The sequence below is a fragment of the Vanellus vanellus genome (assembly GCF_965231255.1).
Source record: "Vanellus vanellus genome assembly, chromosome: 7".
Classification (NCBI taxonomy): domain Eukaryota; kingdom Metazoa; phylum Chordata; class Aves; order Charadriiformes; family Charadriidae; genus Vanellus; species Vanellus vanellus.
Window position 1 is genome coordinate 38,604,980 of NC_138912.1, and position 20,965 is coordinate 38,625,944.

Genomic DNA, 20,965 nt, shown 5'->3' on the forward strand with positions numbered 1-20,965 from the left:
GCGTGCTCTCAGCAGCAGTGACAGTGTTAGAGCATTACTATAAAGCAGTAGTATGAAATAAGAGAACGTATTTCAAAAGAAAGTTCTTCCTTTGTTATTTTTTCTTCAAATCCTTCTTTTATTTTCATTTGGAAAAACAAAAAAATAAGGCTTGTTAAAACTTAGTGTTTCTGCTGTGGCAGGATCAGTCCCTGAGAGATCCCAGGACTGCAGAGAAACCTGGATTCTTCAGATGCAAAGGAAACCTGTATATTTATATAGGGACAATTGTGAAGTCTGGGCAAAAGGTACCCAGTCATGGGTGTAGGTCTCGGCCTGGTGCTGCAGTTGCCCCCTGTGAAGGTGGTGGCCTGATGCTGATGTTGGATATCCCTGGGTTAGCTGGGGTACTGCCCGCTTACCTCCAGCTTTCGGCTTGGCTCCAGTTTCGGCAGCAGGCTGGGAACTGACCTTCAGATGCCAGTTAGGAGCGCAGAGGTGCCTTGCTGTAAACAGAAAACTGTGTAATATTTAAACACTCACTCGCTCTTACCTGCATAAGTGTAAAATAGGAGTGACTGTTAAGTATATTTATGGAAAAAAATACGAGGGGTGGAGAGCTCAGCCTTTTGCCCTTTGAAGTCTGGATGTCTTGGCATCAGAGCGTGTCTCTAATCTCCATGTCCTTGCTTCAGAAGAGCAAGTCCGGGGCTGCCCTGGTGGGGCATGGGGGGAGCTGGGATGGGCACTGGGAGCTCCGTGGGAAACCACTTCCCAGGCCCTGGCTGGCGCATGGGAATGTTGGAGGCGCAGGAGTCCATATCGTGCGTGCAATCGAGTTAGTCTTCGCTCTGCATGTACCCCGCTGTGGTACTGTACCAGCCTGGTTAAAATACCTTTCTTCCAGTTTCGTCGATGTGGATTAGTTAATATTTCTTGCAGATGTGAAGGAGGTCTGCAAGTTATTTAATAGAGATTTTTATTTGTGATAGCGGTATCTCCACCAAACAGGCTAGTCTTAATTAATATGTATTTAAATTATACTTTCTGGAAGTTAGGGAGTTGCCGTAGATAAGTATTTGAACAGTGTGTGTATTTTTCTGCCTCGCCATGGAAGTCAGTACTGAATTACGGTAAATAACATTACATAACGTGATGTTTGTGTTCCTGAGTCCAATCTTCAGCTTAACCTTCTACTTGCAAAGTTTCCAAACCGTGTATCTCTCTGTTGGGATCTTGTGAGGGTTGTGCTTTTTTTTTTTTTTTTTAAAGACCACACTGGACGAACTTTTTCTTTTAGCTCAAGATTTCTCTCAGTTCAAGAACATTAGATGAACTGAGAGTAATTGAGAAAAGGGTACAAAAATACGTGTGCGTATGGAAGCAGCAATAATTTCACACCTCGTGGGGAAGCAAAAGCCAAATGCAGGTTGAGAAAGTCCGAAGATAATTTCCCTCAACAGTTAATCATCTGGATTTTTTGACGTGCTGCCCATACAGAGTCCCTGCTAATAATAATTAAAAAACCTGACCCTGTTAACATGCTGGATTCCAGTTCTGTTTATGCAGAAACCTCACTGAATGGGAGCTGCTTGTAGGCACCAGGAGGAGCCTCTGTGTTGGCAGTGATGAAGCAGGAGTTGTCTTGAAGGCGGTTTTGCAGGTCATGTAGGGAGTTTTCTTTTTCTTGCACTATACAGTGAAACTCCTTGTGAATACGGAGCAAGCACGTAATGAGCTGTGGCAGGTGGACAAGAAATGAGATTTTCCTGTCTAATCATTTCTTGGCTGCTGTTAAGGTTACAGGTCTGACTTATTTGACTTGTAGTTTTGATAGAAATGGGCAAGTACAGACAGCTGCAACAACAGGGATACAGAAAAATGTGGGTTCAAAGGCAAATATCCTTTTGGGAAGGGTTAGTAGCAGATTAGTAGCGGTGACAGCATGAACAAAAGCATGGTGAAGCAAGAGGTCTGTAGACGAGGAAATTTAGTCCTCTGCTACTACAGCACAGCCATCCCTGTGTTTTTTGGGGGAAGAAGGTGAGGGTGAAGCAAGAACTGATGAAAGATCATCTCGGTTTGAACTCGGGTTTCCGCTCCTCTGGTTTCAGAATGGGGCTTAATATATTTGTATTTGGTTGAGGTTTTCCAGGAACGTTTCAACTAGTCACTTCCTTGCAGTTGAGAAAAGGCTTGAGGCAGTACAAAGAGACAGCTCTTTGGCTAACGTGGAGAATATTTTTGTGATTAACTGTATGTGTTGTCCCTTACTGCTATTGTCTGCAGCCAAGCCCATTGGTAACCAAGGGCGTTCTGAGTCTTCGTTTGTTCACAAGGTAGTTAAATATATACTTTATACTATAGGTATGTGTGTGGGACTTGGAAGTTTGTCATCAACTGTTTTGTGTAGTTAAAAATGCACTGTTAATGCAAAACATGCCTGTCAGCCCAGGTATTTTTAACCTGTATGGAAAGCCATTTGGGCGGAATGGCTCTGTGCAAAGTGTAACAGGTAGGGTGCCTTCCTGGGAAACCCGGCTCAGAAGCACAGGGGGCTTATGTGCTGCTCCAGCGTTTTCTTTGGAAAACAAAATGAGCTTGCAGATCTTAATCGGCATTTTTGAGCAAGTGCCCATGTCACAAAACCCATTAGCTCCTATGGGGAAGAGATAAATGGTTCTGGTAAACAAGATTATTCGTTCAGGAGTGTGCTGCAGTGCTGGTATATGGAGGAAGCTGTCCCTAGACCAACGAAATGAGAATGTTTAATATTATTAAAATGAAGACACAGCTAGTGAAAACTTAGATGTAGTAATCAGATTCTTGATCCTCTTCCCAAGCAATATATATATCAATATATATATTTTATTCTTGCTTTATGTAATTACCTTTGGCTTATGGCTCTTTAAAAGGTTTTTGAAACTTTTTTATTTTTGAAAGTAACTTTGGTACCTGAAGTATTTACATAAGTAATTCTTGGGTTCATATGTTGCATGCTGTACCTCTCGTGCTTGGGGGGGGGGGGGGGGAAGTGGTGAAAAATGATTAGTTTGTGAAAGCAAACTCACATTTGTCAGATGCTGTTTTAGAATAACTCACCTCTGCTATGCTCTTCTGCAAACTTACAGACATCAGGGCCTCAGTTTCTGTAAGTAACATAGCACTGGAAACAGGAATCATAACAGTGAGAAGTGTCTCTGCTACCCAAGTGAGTTTAAACATTCGGGTTTACAACTGGTCTCCCTTTAGAATAACCAGAATTATTTACTGCCCCTTCAGTTCATGGTTGATGACTTAAATCAGTTGCCACACGCTATGTTTTAAGTTCCTTGGGGCCTCTGAATTGAATTACTTCTATCTTTTTGTAAAAATAAGAGCTATTTGTGACTTTTCTTCCCAGCTGCTTTGCAAAACAGAAGTTATGGACCTGTGTTTTTATATTGTGCTCGTCATAGTTTGGGTAGGGGAGAGAGGTTTCAGGGTGGGTGGCTGCAATGAAAACAGGGAATTCTTATTTTTTTTTAATTATTGCTTGTATACCACTCCTTTTTATGTGCTGATGTTTCACTGTCCTGGACTGTCTCTGTGGGCTACAGCAAGAAGAAGACCCCAGAGGAGAGACTGGGGACAGGTGCCTCACCCCTGACTTGCTTTCTGTGGGATTCTCCCTTTTTCTGGCGGGTGAAGGGCGGGCAGAGCACTGCAGCCGGGATGGGTGCTGTGGAGTTGGGTGGTCTGAACAAGTGCCAAGCACAGAGTTTCTGCCAGAGACAACTGCCTGCTTGGTAATACCGTTATTTCTGCAAATACGGATTGTCTGCACTCTCATAAACAAATTATACTTGGGCCTGGCCAGCTGGCACATTTCTGCTATGGAAATTATTTCAGTTTGAGAGAAAATGTGTCTCTATGTAAAGCATTTTTTAATTAAGTTGTTAAGCTTGTACAATTCCTGATATGGACAAAACTGTACCCGTATGAGTTGCCTCCCTTTCAGGCAAGAGCTGATGTACCGCTATCAAGGCTGGAACCGAGCTTTCACTCCGCTGCTGTCATTTATGTAGTGTAACCTCGTTTGTCATTTAGTTAGTGTAGCCTCATTTGAAACATCTTAATATAGTTTCAGATGCGTCTCATGGATCTGGACTTTATTGGTCACATCAGGATTTTTTTGTTGTTGTGCTAAATATTCTTATAGTTTTAAGAACTTAAAAATAACTGCACTGAACTTTTTAGCTTGTTATGTCTTAGTGATTTAATATCCATAGTAACATGGGTAGGAGTATGATAGTTTCAAGTCATAACATTTATTTTTTTTCAAGGCAGGTACCATATCAAATGTTTTCCTGTAATGGATATGTTGTTTTTTGCCAACGTAATGATGTCCTTCAAATGCAGGAAAGCCGTATCTTAGACCCAAAGCTGTGAAGGGAGAGGATTTTGCAGATCAGAGCACTAGAGGGCAGCGCTGACCGCTGCAAGTAACTTAAAGCTCTGCGAAGGCTAAACGGCCCCAAAGATTTTGGAGCCTGTCTGTAAGGTGTGTCATAGCTCTGCAGAAATATTGGTGGTTCGAAATGAGTAGACAGTTTACCTCCTTGTTTCTTTGCAGGTTTACCACGTCTCTTCTGACAGCTATGAGACGCAAAACCAGCACTATGGAAGGAGCCTGACAAAGGAAACAGTAAAGGACGGTAAGGGAATCTGTGTGCCAGAATTCAGTGCTCTACATTAACAACAAATACAAATGCTACCATCGTACGGCTGTTTGGGGGTGATAACTATTTCAAATTAGTTATTAACTGATGTCTGTTCATCTGCCCCCACCGAGGGATAGAAGGACAAATACACAGACACGAACACACCCCTCTCTAGAGCTGGCACTAACTTATCAGCTCTGTCACTCATGCTAAAGTGCTGCTTGAGCTTATTTATCCCTGGGGAATTTAAGGGGTCCCACCCAAAACTGTCTAGATACTTGCTAAAATCATCTGGGGAGCAGGAACCATGTTCGTCTCTTGATTAATATATTGATTGGTTAGTTTTATTTATATTCCAAGCCCAAGCTGTAGGCCTTATACAGGTGAGGTGACTGAAGGTATCAGTGTCTCAGTTTGCTTTTGATTTAGCTCATAATCACCTGAAAGGAAACCATGTGAATACTGTCTGTTTCTTCAAATCAAGAACTATTCTCTTCCCAAAGGAAATGAAAAATGTTTGATTTCAGAGGTGAAAATAATCCCCGAACGTGTCTATTTCTTGCAGGCATCTCAAAGTTTTTCCACAATGGCTACTGCTTGAGGAAAGATGCGATAGCTGCCAGCATTCAGAAGATTGAAAAAATTTTGGAGTGGTTTGAGGGCCAGAAGCAACTCAACTTTTATGCAAGCTCATTACTCTTTGTTTATGAAGGTTCATGTCAGGCAACAACCGTGCGGTTGAGTGATGTCGCCTTGGCAGAGAAGAGAGGAGTGCCCAAGGGACTGTTATCAGGTGGAGACATACTGGAGTATAATAATAATATTCATGTAATAAATTCTACAGAGAATGGAAAAATTGAGGCCTCTGTAAGTAAAGGCTTGTCCAAATTTTATGCACTTCACAAAAAGGCATACTCTAAGAGGCACCACAGTCAGCTCTCACTGAAAGTCGAAAACTTGGAGCAAGACAACGTGTGGAAAAGCAGCACATGCATTACACAGGAGCATCTGAACGGAAATGTTATACCCCAACTGGAAAAAGTTTTCTGTCACATGCCAGCAGAGATCAAGGAAAGCGCAAACGTAGAAGTCCGAATGATTGATTTTGCTCATGTGTTTCCCAGCAACACAAAGGATGAGGGCTACATTTATGGTCTGAAGAATTTAATCACAGTACTTCAAAATATTTTGGATAACTAAATTCTTTGCTATGGTTTTTACTGGGGGCCAATGATAAGAAGAGCAACAACATGAAGAATTTCTGCACTTGTAATGCTGTATAACTGGGTTTGTATTGTTCTATATTTTATTTGTCTTTGTACTTTTGGTAGAAGGGTTTAACTTTTTATAATCTCACTCAGGAAAATAATTGATAGTTATTTAGGGAGTGTGAAAGGATGAAGATACTGGAGATTAAGCAAGATAGGTAAATTAGTAGGATGAAATGTATATGGTTGGCTGAAATCCAAGGAGTACAGCCGTACTATAAGCAAGGGTTATGGTAGTTCCCGTAACGACTTTAGTGTAGATAACATTTGCCCACTTAGCCTTGACACTGAGCCGTATCTCCATTAACAGGTGTTTAGAAAATGGACTGAAAACTCTTAATGTGCAGGATTGATGTCCTCAGTACTGCCCTCTTGTGTTTACTGTATCGGAATAACTGGAGTTAACCCGACTTTGAGAGAAATCCCGTTTTGAGTCAGTAGCCTCACCTGGACGCCAGCGTATCAAAAAGTGCTTTCCAATGATGATACTGCTGTTCTTTCAGCCCTGGTGGGGCCGCCTTCCCCCCATGGTGGTTGTCCATAGCTGATGTTCACCGTAGACAAGCCACAACATAATTTCTGTTGAGGTGCTAAGAAAATGCTGGAGTAAAGTATCGTAACAGGCTTAAACTGCACAACTGCTAGAGAAACCGTTTGTTCCTAAGAAAGATTAAAAGAATGCAAACGCGAGATGTTCCAGGAACGAATTTGGTTTAGGAGATTAAGTCAATCTGTTAATGGAGTGTCTGATGTTGCGACTAAGGGAAATGCCTCACTCCTGTGTTCTGATGGCCCTTCTCCAAAAAACATTGCTTTTAAAAGCAAACTAATTGAATGGAGAAACAAAGCGTTTTGAGTAAGCATACAGAGATTTCCTCCAGCCCTTTGCCGCTTGTATTTTTGCAACAAGCGTTCCACATTACTACTGCCGGGGAGCACCGACTGGAAAGGATGAGCAATACAGGTGAAGGACCCTGCACTGGGAGGATGCAGTTCAGCCCTGGAGCAGCCAGACATAACTCCGTTTGTTGCAGTGGAGTTGGGGCTCTCTTACCCTAAGCTAAAGCCGGCTCTTTTTTTTTTTTTTTTTCTTTTTCTTTTTTTTTGAATGACACACAGGCAAGCGGTGTCATTTGAAAGTTGTCCCACTTCCTTCTTTTTCACAGGAAAAATTCAAGCTTTCATATGGAATATTTGAGATCAGGATGATGTATTGAAAGCATTTTTGGTGCGTCTCTTCTGTATGCATGTACACGGCTGTTCTACCGTGCCTATTTAGTCAGCTATACGAAAAGTTGGGACGGAGGAGTCTTGCCATCTGTAGAGCAAGATTTTAACGCTTTAGGCAAGCTCCAGAAGTAAAACTGTTCAGAATGGATTTGCTCATTGGAAACATACATCTTTTACCTGTGGACTTAATGTGACACCGTGGCCTTGCCGCGCTCTCTGTGTGATGTTCTGCACTATGCACTCATTTGTGTACACGTCTTTGCAAGTTCTCGATTTGACATCTGTTTTCTATATCAGAAAGAGAGAAATACTTTTTCAAGCAAATGTGCTGTTTTTAAATAAAGCTGGAATTTTAGCTCTATTTGAGAACCTGGGGTAATTGGAAGAAACAGGGTATTATGTGTAGAACTACATTGTTTAAACTTTAGAGCTAATATTGGCCAATACGTTCAAGAAAGAAACCGATCTGTTAGTAACATAATGTTTTTGAAGCACGGAAAAAGATGCTCGCAGGAGGGGCAGTATCATTTAATTGAAAATTTTATGCAAATTATGGCAAAGGCTGAGGGGAAAATACCAGGAAGAGAAACTATTTCTGTTTTCTACCTGGTATTGCCATTGCACCATGTAGTTAATATATTCCCAACTCTCTGTGAACTAATTTAAGCCATATTCTAGGAAGGGTTTGTGGTTTTGTTTGCTTTGGCGCTGGTTTCTCTGTTACGATTTTGTTGTTCTGTCCCGTAAATAGTCAACACTAGAGTAGTCTAGGCTGGTAGTGGGCCTTGTATGATAAATTCACAATGTTTTATAGAAAAAAAAAAATAGGGGAAAACATTTATACATCTGAATTTTTGTCCTCTGTAATTCATCTCTTCTGGATTTTAATCCATTTTGTGCCGGAGAAATCAGACATCTGCCTCAAAGAAGTCAGTTATTGGAAAATGATGTGTACGCTCTTAGTATAAGCTCATTCTCCTGTCTCTGCTTTAAGATATACGTCTTCAGTGTTTGAATGCTCTTTAAGTATTGATTGTTGTGTTGACTATGGCAGTGTTTGTAATGCACCTGGAATATTGTTAAACTGTAAGAATATTTTGAATAAAAAAATAAAATAATTTTATCATGTTTTTCTACCAGTAGTTATTATGGATGTATTTCTGTTAATTTAAAATGTAGCTTGAGAGATAACAGTATTTTTAATTGGAAGTTGTGTAAATAAAGCTTACTGTTAAAGGTGTTTTGGCATAGTACCAACTGTGAATTTATGCCTGCAAAGGTGTTATATTCACATTCTTCTTGCACATTTTAGAGTGGGTGTTTCTAGTGTCTTGTAGCTGATCAGGTTGCTTTCAGTTATAGTTGAAGATGTGTTCGCAGAAATCATTAAACAGATTACAGAATTCATTAGAAAACGAAGAGGGAGACAGTGGTCACTAAACATATGTATTGCCATTGATCTCCCTCCCTCCCAGTGACATCTCTCTTGTTCTCTGTATGAAGCGTACAGGGCAGGTGACAGTTACGTGGAAATCTTTACGGAAACAAGGCCTATAGGTATTTCTGTCCCTTAAAACTGAAAGCGGGTCCCTTCCCCAGACTGGTGTGGTATATCTGTCGTTGATGAAATCTGTCTGTTTTGATTTTAAGCAATAAGAGTTTGATTTAGCAGAATCGATTGTCAGAAGGGAAGATTCATGGGAGCATTGTGGTTCATGTACTTTCTGAGGATATACTTTTCTGAAGACTTTCTACCTAGGCGATAGTGAGAATTGTGTATAGGCTTACCTAATGAGAGCTTGAATTGTATAAAGTTTTATAAAAAAGCATTTACATATATGGTATTTTTGGATATGGGTGGAATTTGTTGCATAAATGACATTGGAAATTATTATACCATTATGAAATGTTTAAAGTATTTTAATCAAATAATTTTATGAACTAAACCAGAGACTTTACGTATAGTTGTGATTCACATGAAACTTGTACTGTTTTCTCTTTTTTTCCTGCTGTAATGCATACTCAGATTGTTCTTTTCCATAGCCATACAGTTTCTTGGAGAATTTTTAAAGTACTCAGTAGATTAGGACATAACTAATTCCCTTTAGTTTGATTAATAGAGTGCATACATTCTTGAAATACTTCAGTGCAGATGGTATTTTAAGTAATGTTAGTGATACACATCTAGAGGCCCAGTAAAACTTCCTCATCTGCAGAGAGCTCTCGCCGATCTGAGTCTGGATCGCGCAGTATTTAAAATGGGCCTTTTCACATGCAGCAGCAGCAGCAAAGGCATCACCTGCGCTGGCCATGTCAGGCGGGGATGCTTACAGCTTGAATTTACAAATTGTTGTCATTGTTTTCCCATTTCACGATGGGAAGTAGTATCAAATTTAGGAGGACAGTGGAATTAAAAAAAAAAAACCTGCATCTGCTGTTTAAAGTGATCATTAATTGTTCATCCTCCCTCCTAATTTTCTTTTTCCCGTCCGAGTAAGCTTTCCTCCTGAGTGCCTTCTTCAGCTCTTGCCACTGGTAACCTCCTGGAGCATCATTGTGGAATGACTTAAAGTGAAATTTTTGTTTCCTAAACAACTTATGCCCCATAATGGCTCTTAAAGTGCAGGTATTGAAAAACACCAGCAAAATGCCTCAAATACTGTGGAAAATGCAATTTCCCTTTTGCACTCTTTCCCGGGAAAGAGTAGGAGTGGAGTGTTAGTGGAGAGTGCACTTCGATGGGAGACTGGATCATAGGTTTTATAAAACTTATTTGTGTTTTGAAGAGGACATTTTGGGGGAAAGGTGAGTGACAGCTAAACTGCATGAGGTTTTCCTTTTTTTCCTGCAATTAGTATTGAGGTTTGGGTTTAGGAAGGTGGCATAGCGGGAAGCAGTGAAAGTCCCTAAGGAGCCCGGAGTAGGACATCTGGTTGGTTCTGCAGTGCAGGTAATCGCTAGGGATAAGATCCAAAGGCTGCAAGTCTTCAGGTATCTCGCAGGGAGAATATGCTGTGCATATTCATCGAGTTACAACAGACCTTTGTAGGATGTTATCTGTGAAGTACATGCCTCTCCATAGCCACAGGCCAAATACTGCCCGTTAGCCATGTTCACGGCCATCTAGAAATGAAAGCTGCAGAGAAGATTCTCATCCAAAGGACAAATGTAACTGTTTGAGCAGTGTTTGTTCAAAAGGGGAGGGGGGGGGTGGTGGATGAGAAAAGTTTAGGATTCTACAGCAGAAAACACACTTCAAGGACTATTTTTTACTGTAGTCTTGTTTAGTGGAGATGGGCCCCATATATTTGGAGTTTAATTTGTTTGTTAAATGACATTCAACAGCAAATAGTCAGAACAAAGGTACTTTAAAAACACCTTTGTTTGAATTTTGTGCATTGGTTCAAATAGTTATCTTTTTTTTAAAAAAAAAAAAAAGTGACCTATGAAGTAACTTCCAAATATGATGTGTTGCACCTGACTATAAATGAAACTAGAGTGCACTAAGGCACTTTAATACTCTGGGAACTGTACTGGAAGATAAATGAAAGCATGTGAAATTACACCTGATGTTGTGGTGTTAATTGTTTTAAAAATCTAAAATTCTACATTAATTATGCTTGATGGATGAATGTATCAAGTCTCGTCTGGTCTCTGTTTCTTTGATTCAAGTGTCTAAAGCCGTCACTCAATCTCCTCTAATTTGTATGTGTTTGTAATTTCATTTGCTATTTTTTGCCATTATTGGACTGCAGGGGGTATTGTTAATATTACATGTGTTTATTTTATAGAACATTGTACTATGCTATCTACCAACTTTTGTAACTTAATTATAAGTGATATTTAGGGTAATTCGAATAGCTGTATATTTGGCAAATTATTAAAATTTTCTGCAAGTGACTTGCAAGTATATTTGTTTTCTTTTTAATGCAGGAAGATTGATGAGAAAAAGTTTTCTTGAATATACCCACACTGATTAATCCCTCTTTCTTTCTTCTCTTTCCGATGTGCTCTGTAATGGGTGTTTACCTTGGATTTACAAGTTTCCTTTACCGCCATATTTTTGTCATGGCATCCATTGCCATTGGTTGTTGGGAATACCTGCCTTAGTATACATGAGTCACCTCTATTAAATGAAAGAAAAAAAACCCATCCAACCCCCCGCACAAGTGGGGGTTTTCAAGTTTTTTGAACATGAGTCAATGCTTTGCTGTGTTGCATGTGAGTTGTTGGTCAGCGCGGTATTCTATTTCCATAGCGGTCCACCAGTCTTTTTCCTAAAACCTTCTTCCCTGCTAGGAAGTGCTTCTCTGAATGGTAAGAGGATTGGAAAAGACAAAGGCATCCCCCTAACTGAGACACAGGAGGAAAAAAAAAAATGGTGTGTTTTTTTTGGTTGTGTTTTTTTTTTTTTTTTCATTAATTTGTGACGGTTTGGGCCTTGATGAGCAACTAAGAAATGACTGGCTTACTCCAGAATAATCAACCTCAAGATTACCTTTAATGTTTGATTGAAAGCTGTGAAAATCACAGCTTAAGGGTGCTAAAGCTGACTTGATTTTTCTTCTTATCCTTTTAGAAGAGGTTGAGTAGTTGGGCAGTAAAAGGAAGGCAGAGATGAAAATGTGGAAAAGCTACACTTTCCCTTTGTGCTCTGGGTTGTAAAGTGGGATCCTGTGAGTTGTCCTCAAAGAGGACATAATCAGAGTTGTGCATGAAAGAATTTACTGCCTATGTTAAGGTAGGCAACAGAGTTATTGCTTTGCAGATGAGAAAACTAAATTAAATTAATCAACTGATGGGCATCGTGGTTGTAATTATATTGGAACAGTTGGTGCCAATTAATAGTAGTTCCCAGCTAAGGGATACTTGTGGACAACGCCTGCAGCTATTTCGGAATATAGAGCACAGCAGTCTTATCTTACACCATACCTTTGAGTAAATGAATTAAATTGTTTATGCAGGACATCTGTATCTAAAGATTCTATAATCCTTTAAACTTATCCTGGAAAACACTTAACAGGTCCACAAGAGGCTGTGTATGTTGCCAGTTACGAACCCTTTTGCATCCCAGGATGAGGTGCCAAATTCTGAAAGCCTGCAGGAACCAGCCTTTCGGTTTCATTGTAAATCCGTTTGGGGTTGGGGGGTGGTGTTTGTTTGGTTTTGTTTGTTTTTTAATGTGTTGTCTTGCTTGTACACCATAAGCTTTCTAAATGCGTTCAGACCTGTGGGTCTGCACAGCCTTCCTTCCTGTGCTCCAGAATTGAAGAAATGAGTAAAAAAGGGGTGAGGCTGCAACCGTGGCAAGAAGCACGGTTTCCTGAGGATCTAGTTTTTATGGGGTTTTAAATTTAAAAAATCTGAGTGGTGGTTATGCATTGAAGAATCCTCTAAAGAAAACCCCATTTCCTTGTTGTTTTAGAGCGAAGGAGGAACCGTGCTCCTTCGTTGCCCGCTCAAATCACTTGCCAGTGGGGTATCGCCTGGGTGGGTATTATCTCTGGGGATATCTCTGCTGTCTCCTTCCTTGTGCCGATGTGAGGGTTTGAATGGCTGCATGGTGAAACATGTCAGGGAGCTGACGTGGCTGAAAACTGACTGAAAGAAAAATTATACGAGGGGCTGAGCAGAGGGGAGCTGGGGAACTGTGCAGAGCCCCCCCCCCGCAAGAAAATCCCATCCAGGATGGCTGTTTGGATCCAGCCCTGTGTGAAGAGCAAACCTACTATTCTCTTATAAAGACCTACTTGCAGGTCTTTGCTAGCTCAGCTACTGGGTTTATTTTTTCCCTTCTCTGTTGCACAAAGGGTGAGTAAAGGCTAACAGATGCTAAACGTTATGGTCCTGCTCCTGCCTCACTCTGAGTGATCTGTTCCTGTGCCCTCTCCAGCTCAGCCAAGGCTTTCTGCAGCAAGTTGGCTTCACTGGAAACCAATTTGACACATAAATTACTAATTTTCTGCTGTCTTGACTTCCTCAATTTGGCTCATTTTGGGGGAGACAAGTGCATATTCTGGGCGCAGTGGAAACGGTGAAAAATTGTGGCTGTGGCAGGGGAACGGGACTGCTAGAGAGCCGTTAAGGAGGCTTACCTTTAATGTCAGACATTTCTCTTCATCTCTTGTTGCCGATGTGCTATCTTTGCTTGTACTTTTCTTCCTTCTTGCCACCCCCAAACGTATACTTCCACTAAATGTAACATTTTAGTTTGTGGATTAGGTCACCACAAAATTTGAGGATAAATGTAATCTAGAATACAAACTGTAACATACCCGCAGTCTGTACACGTTTTCCTCTGGTCATCTCTACGCTTGCTTTGACCCTCAGCAGAGCAAATAAATCTACCCATGTATTGTGCAGTGCGTTTGAAGGGCAACCTGTAGCCTGCTGCACTGTATGTCCCCACCCTTGGCAGTAAAGAATCAGCATCAGCACACACATTGGTTGATGAAGCGTAAGGAGAAATTGAGTGCAGCCCATTTTCCCACAGCTATATAAGCTTTGCAATGTGGCTGGCAATAAAAACCTGATTTTGTTAGCAAATTCAGTGGCTATAAATTGGGCAAGCAGATGGGAAGCTATCAAATAGATACTCTGCCAAAGTACCAATTTTGCAAAATTACTTTTAAAAAGAAAAGCCAGAAACAAACCAGGAACAGCTATGAAGAAAATAAGGACTTCCTGGACTTCAGTCAACACAAACCATTTGTTCTCAAACACTGTGAGTCCGCAGCTCAAGTAGCGTTTCCTCTAGGATGTATTGGCATCCTTTTTGCACACAAAAAGCCATCCCTGTTCATGTAAGTTTGTGGGTAGGAGAGGTAATTCCAGAAAAAACATAATGCTCAGTAGCAACCAAAAACCATTGGGAATTTGTATTGGATCTCTCTTCAATCCAAGCAGAAAATGGTGTTATGCTACTGCGTAAGGCCATAAAACCAATGCTCCTCCTGTAGCTTGAATACTCTGTGTGGTTTTCAAAATATTGATGGAAAGCCAAGCTGGGTGGAATCACACAGCGCTTTGTTAGGTCTCGCCCTATTTAAAAACACTGTGGTCTTACTTAGCATCGGTGATGATGCATCTCCTGCTCAGGGTATGTCTCCTCTCTAGCTCTGGTGGTCAGAGCATCTTCCTCCTTTCTCCTCTGCTTGTGCCGCAAGATGCTGAGCTCAGGGACTCCCTATCATCTTTCAAGGTTTTATTCCAAGTTCTTTACTTTTTCTGCTTATTTCCATCTGGGAAAAACAAAAACAAAAGACAAAAACACAACAAACCTGTAAAGTGCCATGTGATGCTCTGGATCATAGGTAGCTGGGCTGGTTATTGGAGCCCTCTTCCAGAAGTACGCTGCCCTCCTTAGCATGTAGCAAAAGCCCAGAATAACCCCTTAAACTACAGTTGTTGCCACAGGCTTAAGTAATAATTGTTAATACTGTGTTGTGCAACCTTCTTTTCGAAGAAAAATAATGTGTTTGTGAATAGACAGCATGGCCTCAGCCTGCCTGCTTTCTTCTCTTTTAAATCTGATTTTTACTAAACTTGAGTATTAAACTCATAGTTTTAAAATGAAATGAAACATAGAATAATTGCTTTTATCATTTAAACTGCTTTTGTGGGCTGTATGAGGAAAATGGAAGCAATAAAATGGAAAAAGAGCAATCCAGGCATCAAAGCAACCCTTATGATCTGTCTGGGTCAACAGATGTATTTTTATGAGTTTGTAATTATCATTGCAAATTAGAAAAGTGTACTGCATTATAAAGAGACAAGAGCTGGGCAGTTTGCACAAGGACTTCTCTTTGGTTTTGTGTTGTTAAACAAATTAAACCAAAACCATGGCCCATACACATCCTTTTCATTAAATTACAGTTATCCTTAAAACTAATCAAAATCCACGTGACTGGATTTTTCAGTCTAATTAAAGCCCAGCAGCTCCCACAGGTTTGTGGGAGGCTTCTGAAACAACCTGAAGGTTTTCAGCAGCCTAGATTGAGCACGCTCTGAAATCTTGGATCTGACATCAGTAATTTTAGTGCTAGTGGCAGTTCCTAAGTTTGACCAAAGTTTAGCATTTGCTTACTCAGAGCTGAGAGTAATATAACTGTGAAGCCTTTATTTGTGTTAGACCTTCATGCAGCCACTAAAGGAGAAGTATCCTTGGGGGATGTAAAATACACTCCTTTCCACAGCTGGCAACTTTTTGCTCAGTGGCCTTTTTCAAATTAATTGTGCAGATGGAAATATGACTGTAAAAAAGGAAAAGAGTGGAAGAAGGTGGCAACTCTCCAGTGCTGTGCTTCCCCTGACTTCCTCCTTAGTCAGGGCTTTACAGACTTCAGCCCATTGACTGTAACCACGTGTTGGCATTTAATCAGCTTGAATTGACTACTTCATCCCATTCTTGGTAGCTTTTTGGGTCCATTTTCAACATTGGTATCCAACATTTGGAGCAAGAAGGCTCCAGGTCTCTGCCCCGCAATGGTGGTGCCTTGGAGGGGGCTGATAACCAGCTTTTACATCCTCTTGGGGCAAGACTAGAAGCACTAGTATTTGAACACTATTAAAACTCTGTCTGGAGAAGTAAAATGATGAATCGCTTGATCTGTAAAGGCTGTTATGCCTCTAGGAAAATAGCAAAGACACAGAAGTCCTGAGTACACCCTTGATTTATGCTTCTTTATTGACCCTTTTTTATTTTCAAAGCTTCCATCTCACCTGGTACTTGCCAATACAAAAGCAACCGTGCTGTGTGTCGGAGCAGTTGACAGGACAGCTGGCATGGAAAGTCTGAGAAATGAATCAGAAAGTCTTCATAATGCAAAACTTTTTTTTTGCCAGCGGGAAAGGAAGTTGCCACTTTTAGTCCTCAATTATGCTAGCTTTGCCTAAATGAAAGCAGCTCCCAGGGTATAGAAATCAAGACAGAATGGACAATCAATTAAAGAAAGGAGAGGGGGAGAGAACGTTTAACAAAAATAAGGATTTGTTGCTTGTGAGGCATACCAGCATAATGGGCTAGTATCGAAATAATTGATTTAGTCACGCTGAAACAGAGCCTGGGAATTGCAGAAGGGCTCCCTTAACCTCATCTCTGTTATCCTTAAATCCCAATGCTGGATCTCCCCATGGGCACCACTGCAGATATTCCATGTGACTCTTGATAAAGTGGAAAACTAAGTTCAGTTCAGCCGCTTTCGCCTTGAAGTGGCCTTTAAAACAGAAAACTTGAGCTGTTGCATTTTAGTTGATACTACTAAATGAAGACTGTTTGAGTCCACTTTCTTGGGGACATCAGCAGGAGCTTTCCTCTTGGAGTATGTTTGGGAAAGACTCTTCTGCTCCGAGGCTAAAACTTTGGACTGTTAATTGTGGAGGACCAGAACTTGCATGGTGCTAGATATGCTCTGTGTCTTGTCCCAGAATCAGGTCAGGATGAGGAGGAGTTTGGGGGGGGGGAAGGGGGGTGCTGCTGAAAACCTCCCTGAATTTCTCTCCCCTGCTTGGAGATCTACAGCTATTTTCTTTGGCAGTAGCAGCTGAGGTACTGCCGTCAATAAAGGGAGCTGCTCTGCCCCAATAAAGTGCTAGAGACAGTGCATTAAACCTGACCAAGACAGGTTTACTACTGCATATCTCTTGGCTTTATAAATGTGCATTAGAGAAACCATTCTATACATTAATGGGATTATTTCACAAGATGCAGAGAAGTAATAGAGCTCTTACATCAGTGGGGTTGTGGTAAATAGCCTTAGGACTAATTATTAATTACTGATAATAAGCAGGAACACTTTCCTAAGGGAAGCTGTTGCACATGCTTAGTGTAATGTGTTACTGACAAATATTGATGCATTTTCTTAAAAAGTGTGGTTTTAAGTACATCAGTCTATGATTCTGTCAGCTGCGTGGTGGTAGTAGATATGTATTTTTAAACTAAAATCTGCAAAAGTTATGCTACCTAGCAAAATAATATAACTAAAAAAGAGACCCTCTGGAAGATCAAGGTATGTATATGGCAAATACCAGTTCCTCTAGGAGGAAAGGCTGCTGGCTTTGAACGAGAAATGGATGGGGAGAAAATCCCAAACTCCTCCGTGCAGCCCCATGAAGTGTCAGGTAATGAGGAGACAGTGGTGAGGGAGGGGGACACTGTTGGCAGCTGGGATATGGGAGAGATCCCAGGTTTTGCCTCTGGTTGAGCCTTCACCCTCTCACCCCTCCAGTTAAAGCTCCTTAATCACAGTTTCCTCAACAAATTGGCCCTCGAAAGTAGGTTAGAGATGAGCTCATAACCAGCAGCCCTGCCAGGGTCAAGAGAGAGAGGGTGTTGAGCAAGAGGGCACTAGCGACTCCCTGCAATGGTTTCTCTTGTCTCCGGGGACAGTGGCAATGATCTTTGCCAGCAGCAGGCAGAGCAGCCCAGCTGAGCAGAGCCACTTCAACCTGAAACCTCGCTGGAATGCCTGAGAGCATCATGTTAACCTGCTGATTTTTGGAAAAATAAGGGAAAGGCTTTTTTTTCCAAATCCCTCTATTTATTTAGTAGCATAATAGCGGAAGTTGGAATAAGATTGATTATTTTCTTTCTTTACAGCAGCCTGGGCTGGGTTACAGCCACTTTTGGAAGCAGCTTTGGAATAATTTTCCTTCTTGTTCTAGGACAGCTCATTTAGGGACTTCCTCTGGGTTTTACCCTCTGGCAGATGGCTTGCATTCTGTGTTAGGAACAGCGTATTTCACAAAATATTTGCTTTTGTAGCTCTTTGCATGTTCTCAGTTGAAGATGCTGCCCTAATGCTGGTGCATGTCTGTGTAGCAGCATGGATTTTAGGAGTTCTGGCATGCAGCTCTTGGCTGGCCATCTTGTATGGGGGATGAAATATGCTGTAGGTTTGCACCACCAAAGACCAAATTTTGGATGCAAGAGAGCTCCTGAGAAAGGACAGAGGTTGTAAAGACAGAGTGACTTTGAGAACGGGCTTTCTGGCTTTTTCGCCTTTACTGGAGACACCATCTCCATCGCCTCCAATGCATGGGCTTGCAGGGAGCTTCCCACCCCTACCATGACTTGGTGAGAAGGCATTTTCCTCCCCAAGGCACCTACAAGTGATTAATTACAGCAACAAGGTGCTGTGCAGGCAGAGGTAAGGTGGCCAAGGACTCCATTCTTATCTCCTCTGGGCTGGGCAGAGTCTGAGCTTTGAGCCGGTTCACCTACAGGTACACAGAGCTTAAAAGGAAGCTGCTCAAGTTTTTTTAATCTCTTCAGATGAGTCCTGACTCTGGATACATTTCCTGCTCCCACCACCAAGCAGGTACCTGCAAGGTTTCTGTGGCTGGTCATCTCTAGCTCATTCACATCTGCTCACACAGGCACAAGGCTGCCAAAACACCTGACTGTGGAAGGAAAGTGCCTCAGGAAAAGCCGCTTTAAGGAAATCCAAAGGCCGATTTAAGGAAATCCAGAAGGTTGTAAAAGGAAGAAAAACTGTAACACAACTGCAGGCCTTCTGGCTGTTTTGCAGTACTTAAGATCATTAAGAAAAGTGCAAAATAAAACAACTATTTGTGGAAAAAAATGAGGCTGTTGAAAGTCATTCTGTATTTCTACCCTTCTCTGATCCTCTCTTATTTTCCCTCCCACCACTCCTTCCCGGTTGCTCTTGAAATAGCCACAGGACCTATTTTTGATTATATAGAGGAGAGGCAAAGACTCTCCAGAGCACACTTCTGCATCAGTGCCAGGACACACACAGCTCCCAATGACAGGAGAGCCTGTTCCTGCTCTTTGCGCACAAATGCACTGATGTCTGGGATTATTCCGGAAGCAGCTGAATAACCTGGAAGGGAAAAACTGCCTTCACTGAGCTTGCAGTGCCAACTGCTCTCCCAGCTAGGATGGGGAGGCAGATCTTTTTGGGTTCAGTGAATTGTATTAGGGTGATTCAGTTGATTTTGGCAGCAATATTGGTTACAGCTGCTTCAGGCCCAGCTGCAAATGGCCCATCCAGGAACCAGCAGAAATCTGCCTCCTTTTTAAATCCCCAGAGCCCACAACCAGGCAGGTATTGCAGTTTGGCTCTTTAGTGTTTATTACTCTATTGGGAAGAAGTTGCTGAAAGTCTGTGGAAAACATGAAATAAGTTCCTCTCTTTGCTTTGGTCTCTTATATTGGTTTACAGAGGGCCTGAGGATGCCCTGCCCCTGGTCAGCCATCCTCTCTGACCAAGTCCTTTGTAGGGGACATGTTGCAGTCAAGTGTCTGAGTTCATCAGCAAAGCAGCTCTGTGATGCAGAAAATGCAACACTGAAATAAGAAAGTGCCCTGACACAGACGTGTGCTGTCTGGCACACATGAGAGCTTCCTACATCCTCCCCATCTCCCCTTCACATGAGGCACAGCTGCCTCATCAAAGCCTTCCTTGTGTTTTTGTTGGGAAACGGCAAAACACAAAAGAAAAGCTCTAAAGCAAAATATTTCCTTTTCTATTTCACCTTATTTAGTTTTCATCGTGTGACAAACACAATTTTCTGTTGGCTTTCCTGATGTGCTTGGAAACATCAGCGTGATTAATGCTTACAACGTGTTTTTATTTTACTGAAGCATTTAGCATGGGGATTTCTCTTTAAAATCCACCGAGAGGAAGTCTGCGGGGATTGGGTGGTGCACAGGTGAAAAGCTGATGTGGGTCCTCCCTTGCAAAACACATCTCCTTGCTCTGCCTCGTGTATGAGGGAGGCTGAAGAAACCAGTGTTGATTTTGAGGATTAAATATGTGAATATAGTGGTTAAGGGATCAGTAAAGCTGGGAAAAGCTTCTGCTTCCCAGTGGAAAGTTGAGGGAGCTACTTCCAGCCCTGCTAGTGCTTGCAGCAGGATTTCCAAGTTGGCTCCAGCAACAGGAACTCTGGAGGGAGCTGTAAGTGCGGAGTTTCAGCACAGTTTTGGGTTTTGTTTTGGGTTTTCTTTCTTTTTTTTTTTTTTTTTTTTTTTCTCCTTCTCTCAGCTAAAATTGAGCTTTAAAGAGGTGGCATGTTGGGCATTTCAAAGTGGATGTATTTTTGAGTGATACGAAAAGAAACAAACTGTTTTACTTACCCCTGCTTCTATAAGCTGCAAATGTAGTTATTGAAGTCTTTGCAAGCGGTGTTCTACCTGTGCCTTTGCTGGTCCAATTTAAGTGGCTTTCATCAGTGTATGAGTTCTGTTTTTCTTGTTGGATATCAACTTCCTCTGGAATACAGAACCAAAAGGGTGGGTAAAACTACATAGACAGGAGGTGTGGATTTCTTTCTCTCTCTTTTTTTTTTCTTTTTAGTAAAGCATTTTCATGCTTTTTGAGTGTTACTGCCGTTTTTGAGATGGTGATTACAGGAGGGGATGGGTCAACTTAAGACACAAACCCCTGAGATGTATACCTGTTTAAAAACAAAAGACAGCACTTAGCTGCCTAAACTACCGGGGTGGTGGGGGTTCTTTTTTGGTTGGCAAATGACTGCTGAGAAGCTATACAGCCTCAAATTTGGGGTGAGAAACACGAAAAAGAAGGCCTTGTCGGGGGCTGACATGGAGTTTTCCGTCGTTTTCCTCACCTGTGGGAGTTATCCCGGCCCTGGGGGCCGCCGTCCCGTCCCGCTCTGTGCTGGCATTTTTGGTATAAGGTGAGGAGAGCCTTCGCAGCAGCTCCTAATTTTTGGTGGTTTTGGGACAGCTCTATTTCTTCTAGGGCGTGCTGTCCGCTCAGGAAGGGCTCTTCTTTTCCTCACGAACGCGGGAATAGT

The 20,965-nt window shown here is 41.7% G+C and overlaps 1 protein-coding gene across 1 annotated transcript in view; it reads left to right on the plus strand.

The window, feature by feature from the left end:
- The window catches only part of IPMK (inositol polyphosphate multikinase), a gene marked incomplete at its 5' end in the record, with an annotated part of 43,941 nt that extends 32,861 nt beyond the window's left edge, over positions 1-11,080 (plus strand). The window contains 2 exons of the mRNA XM_082486130.1: positions 4,595-4,676; positions 5,248-11,080. Coding sequence (XP_082342256.1) covers positions 4,595-4,676; positions 5,248-5,882 — 717 coding nt within the window. The 3' untranslated portion in view covers positions 5,883-11,080. The remainder of the gene's footprint in view (positions 1-4,594; positions 4,677-5,247) is intronic.
- Between the last annotated feature and the right edge of the window lie 9,885 nt (positions 11,081-20,965).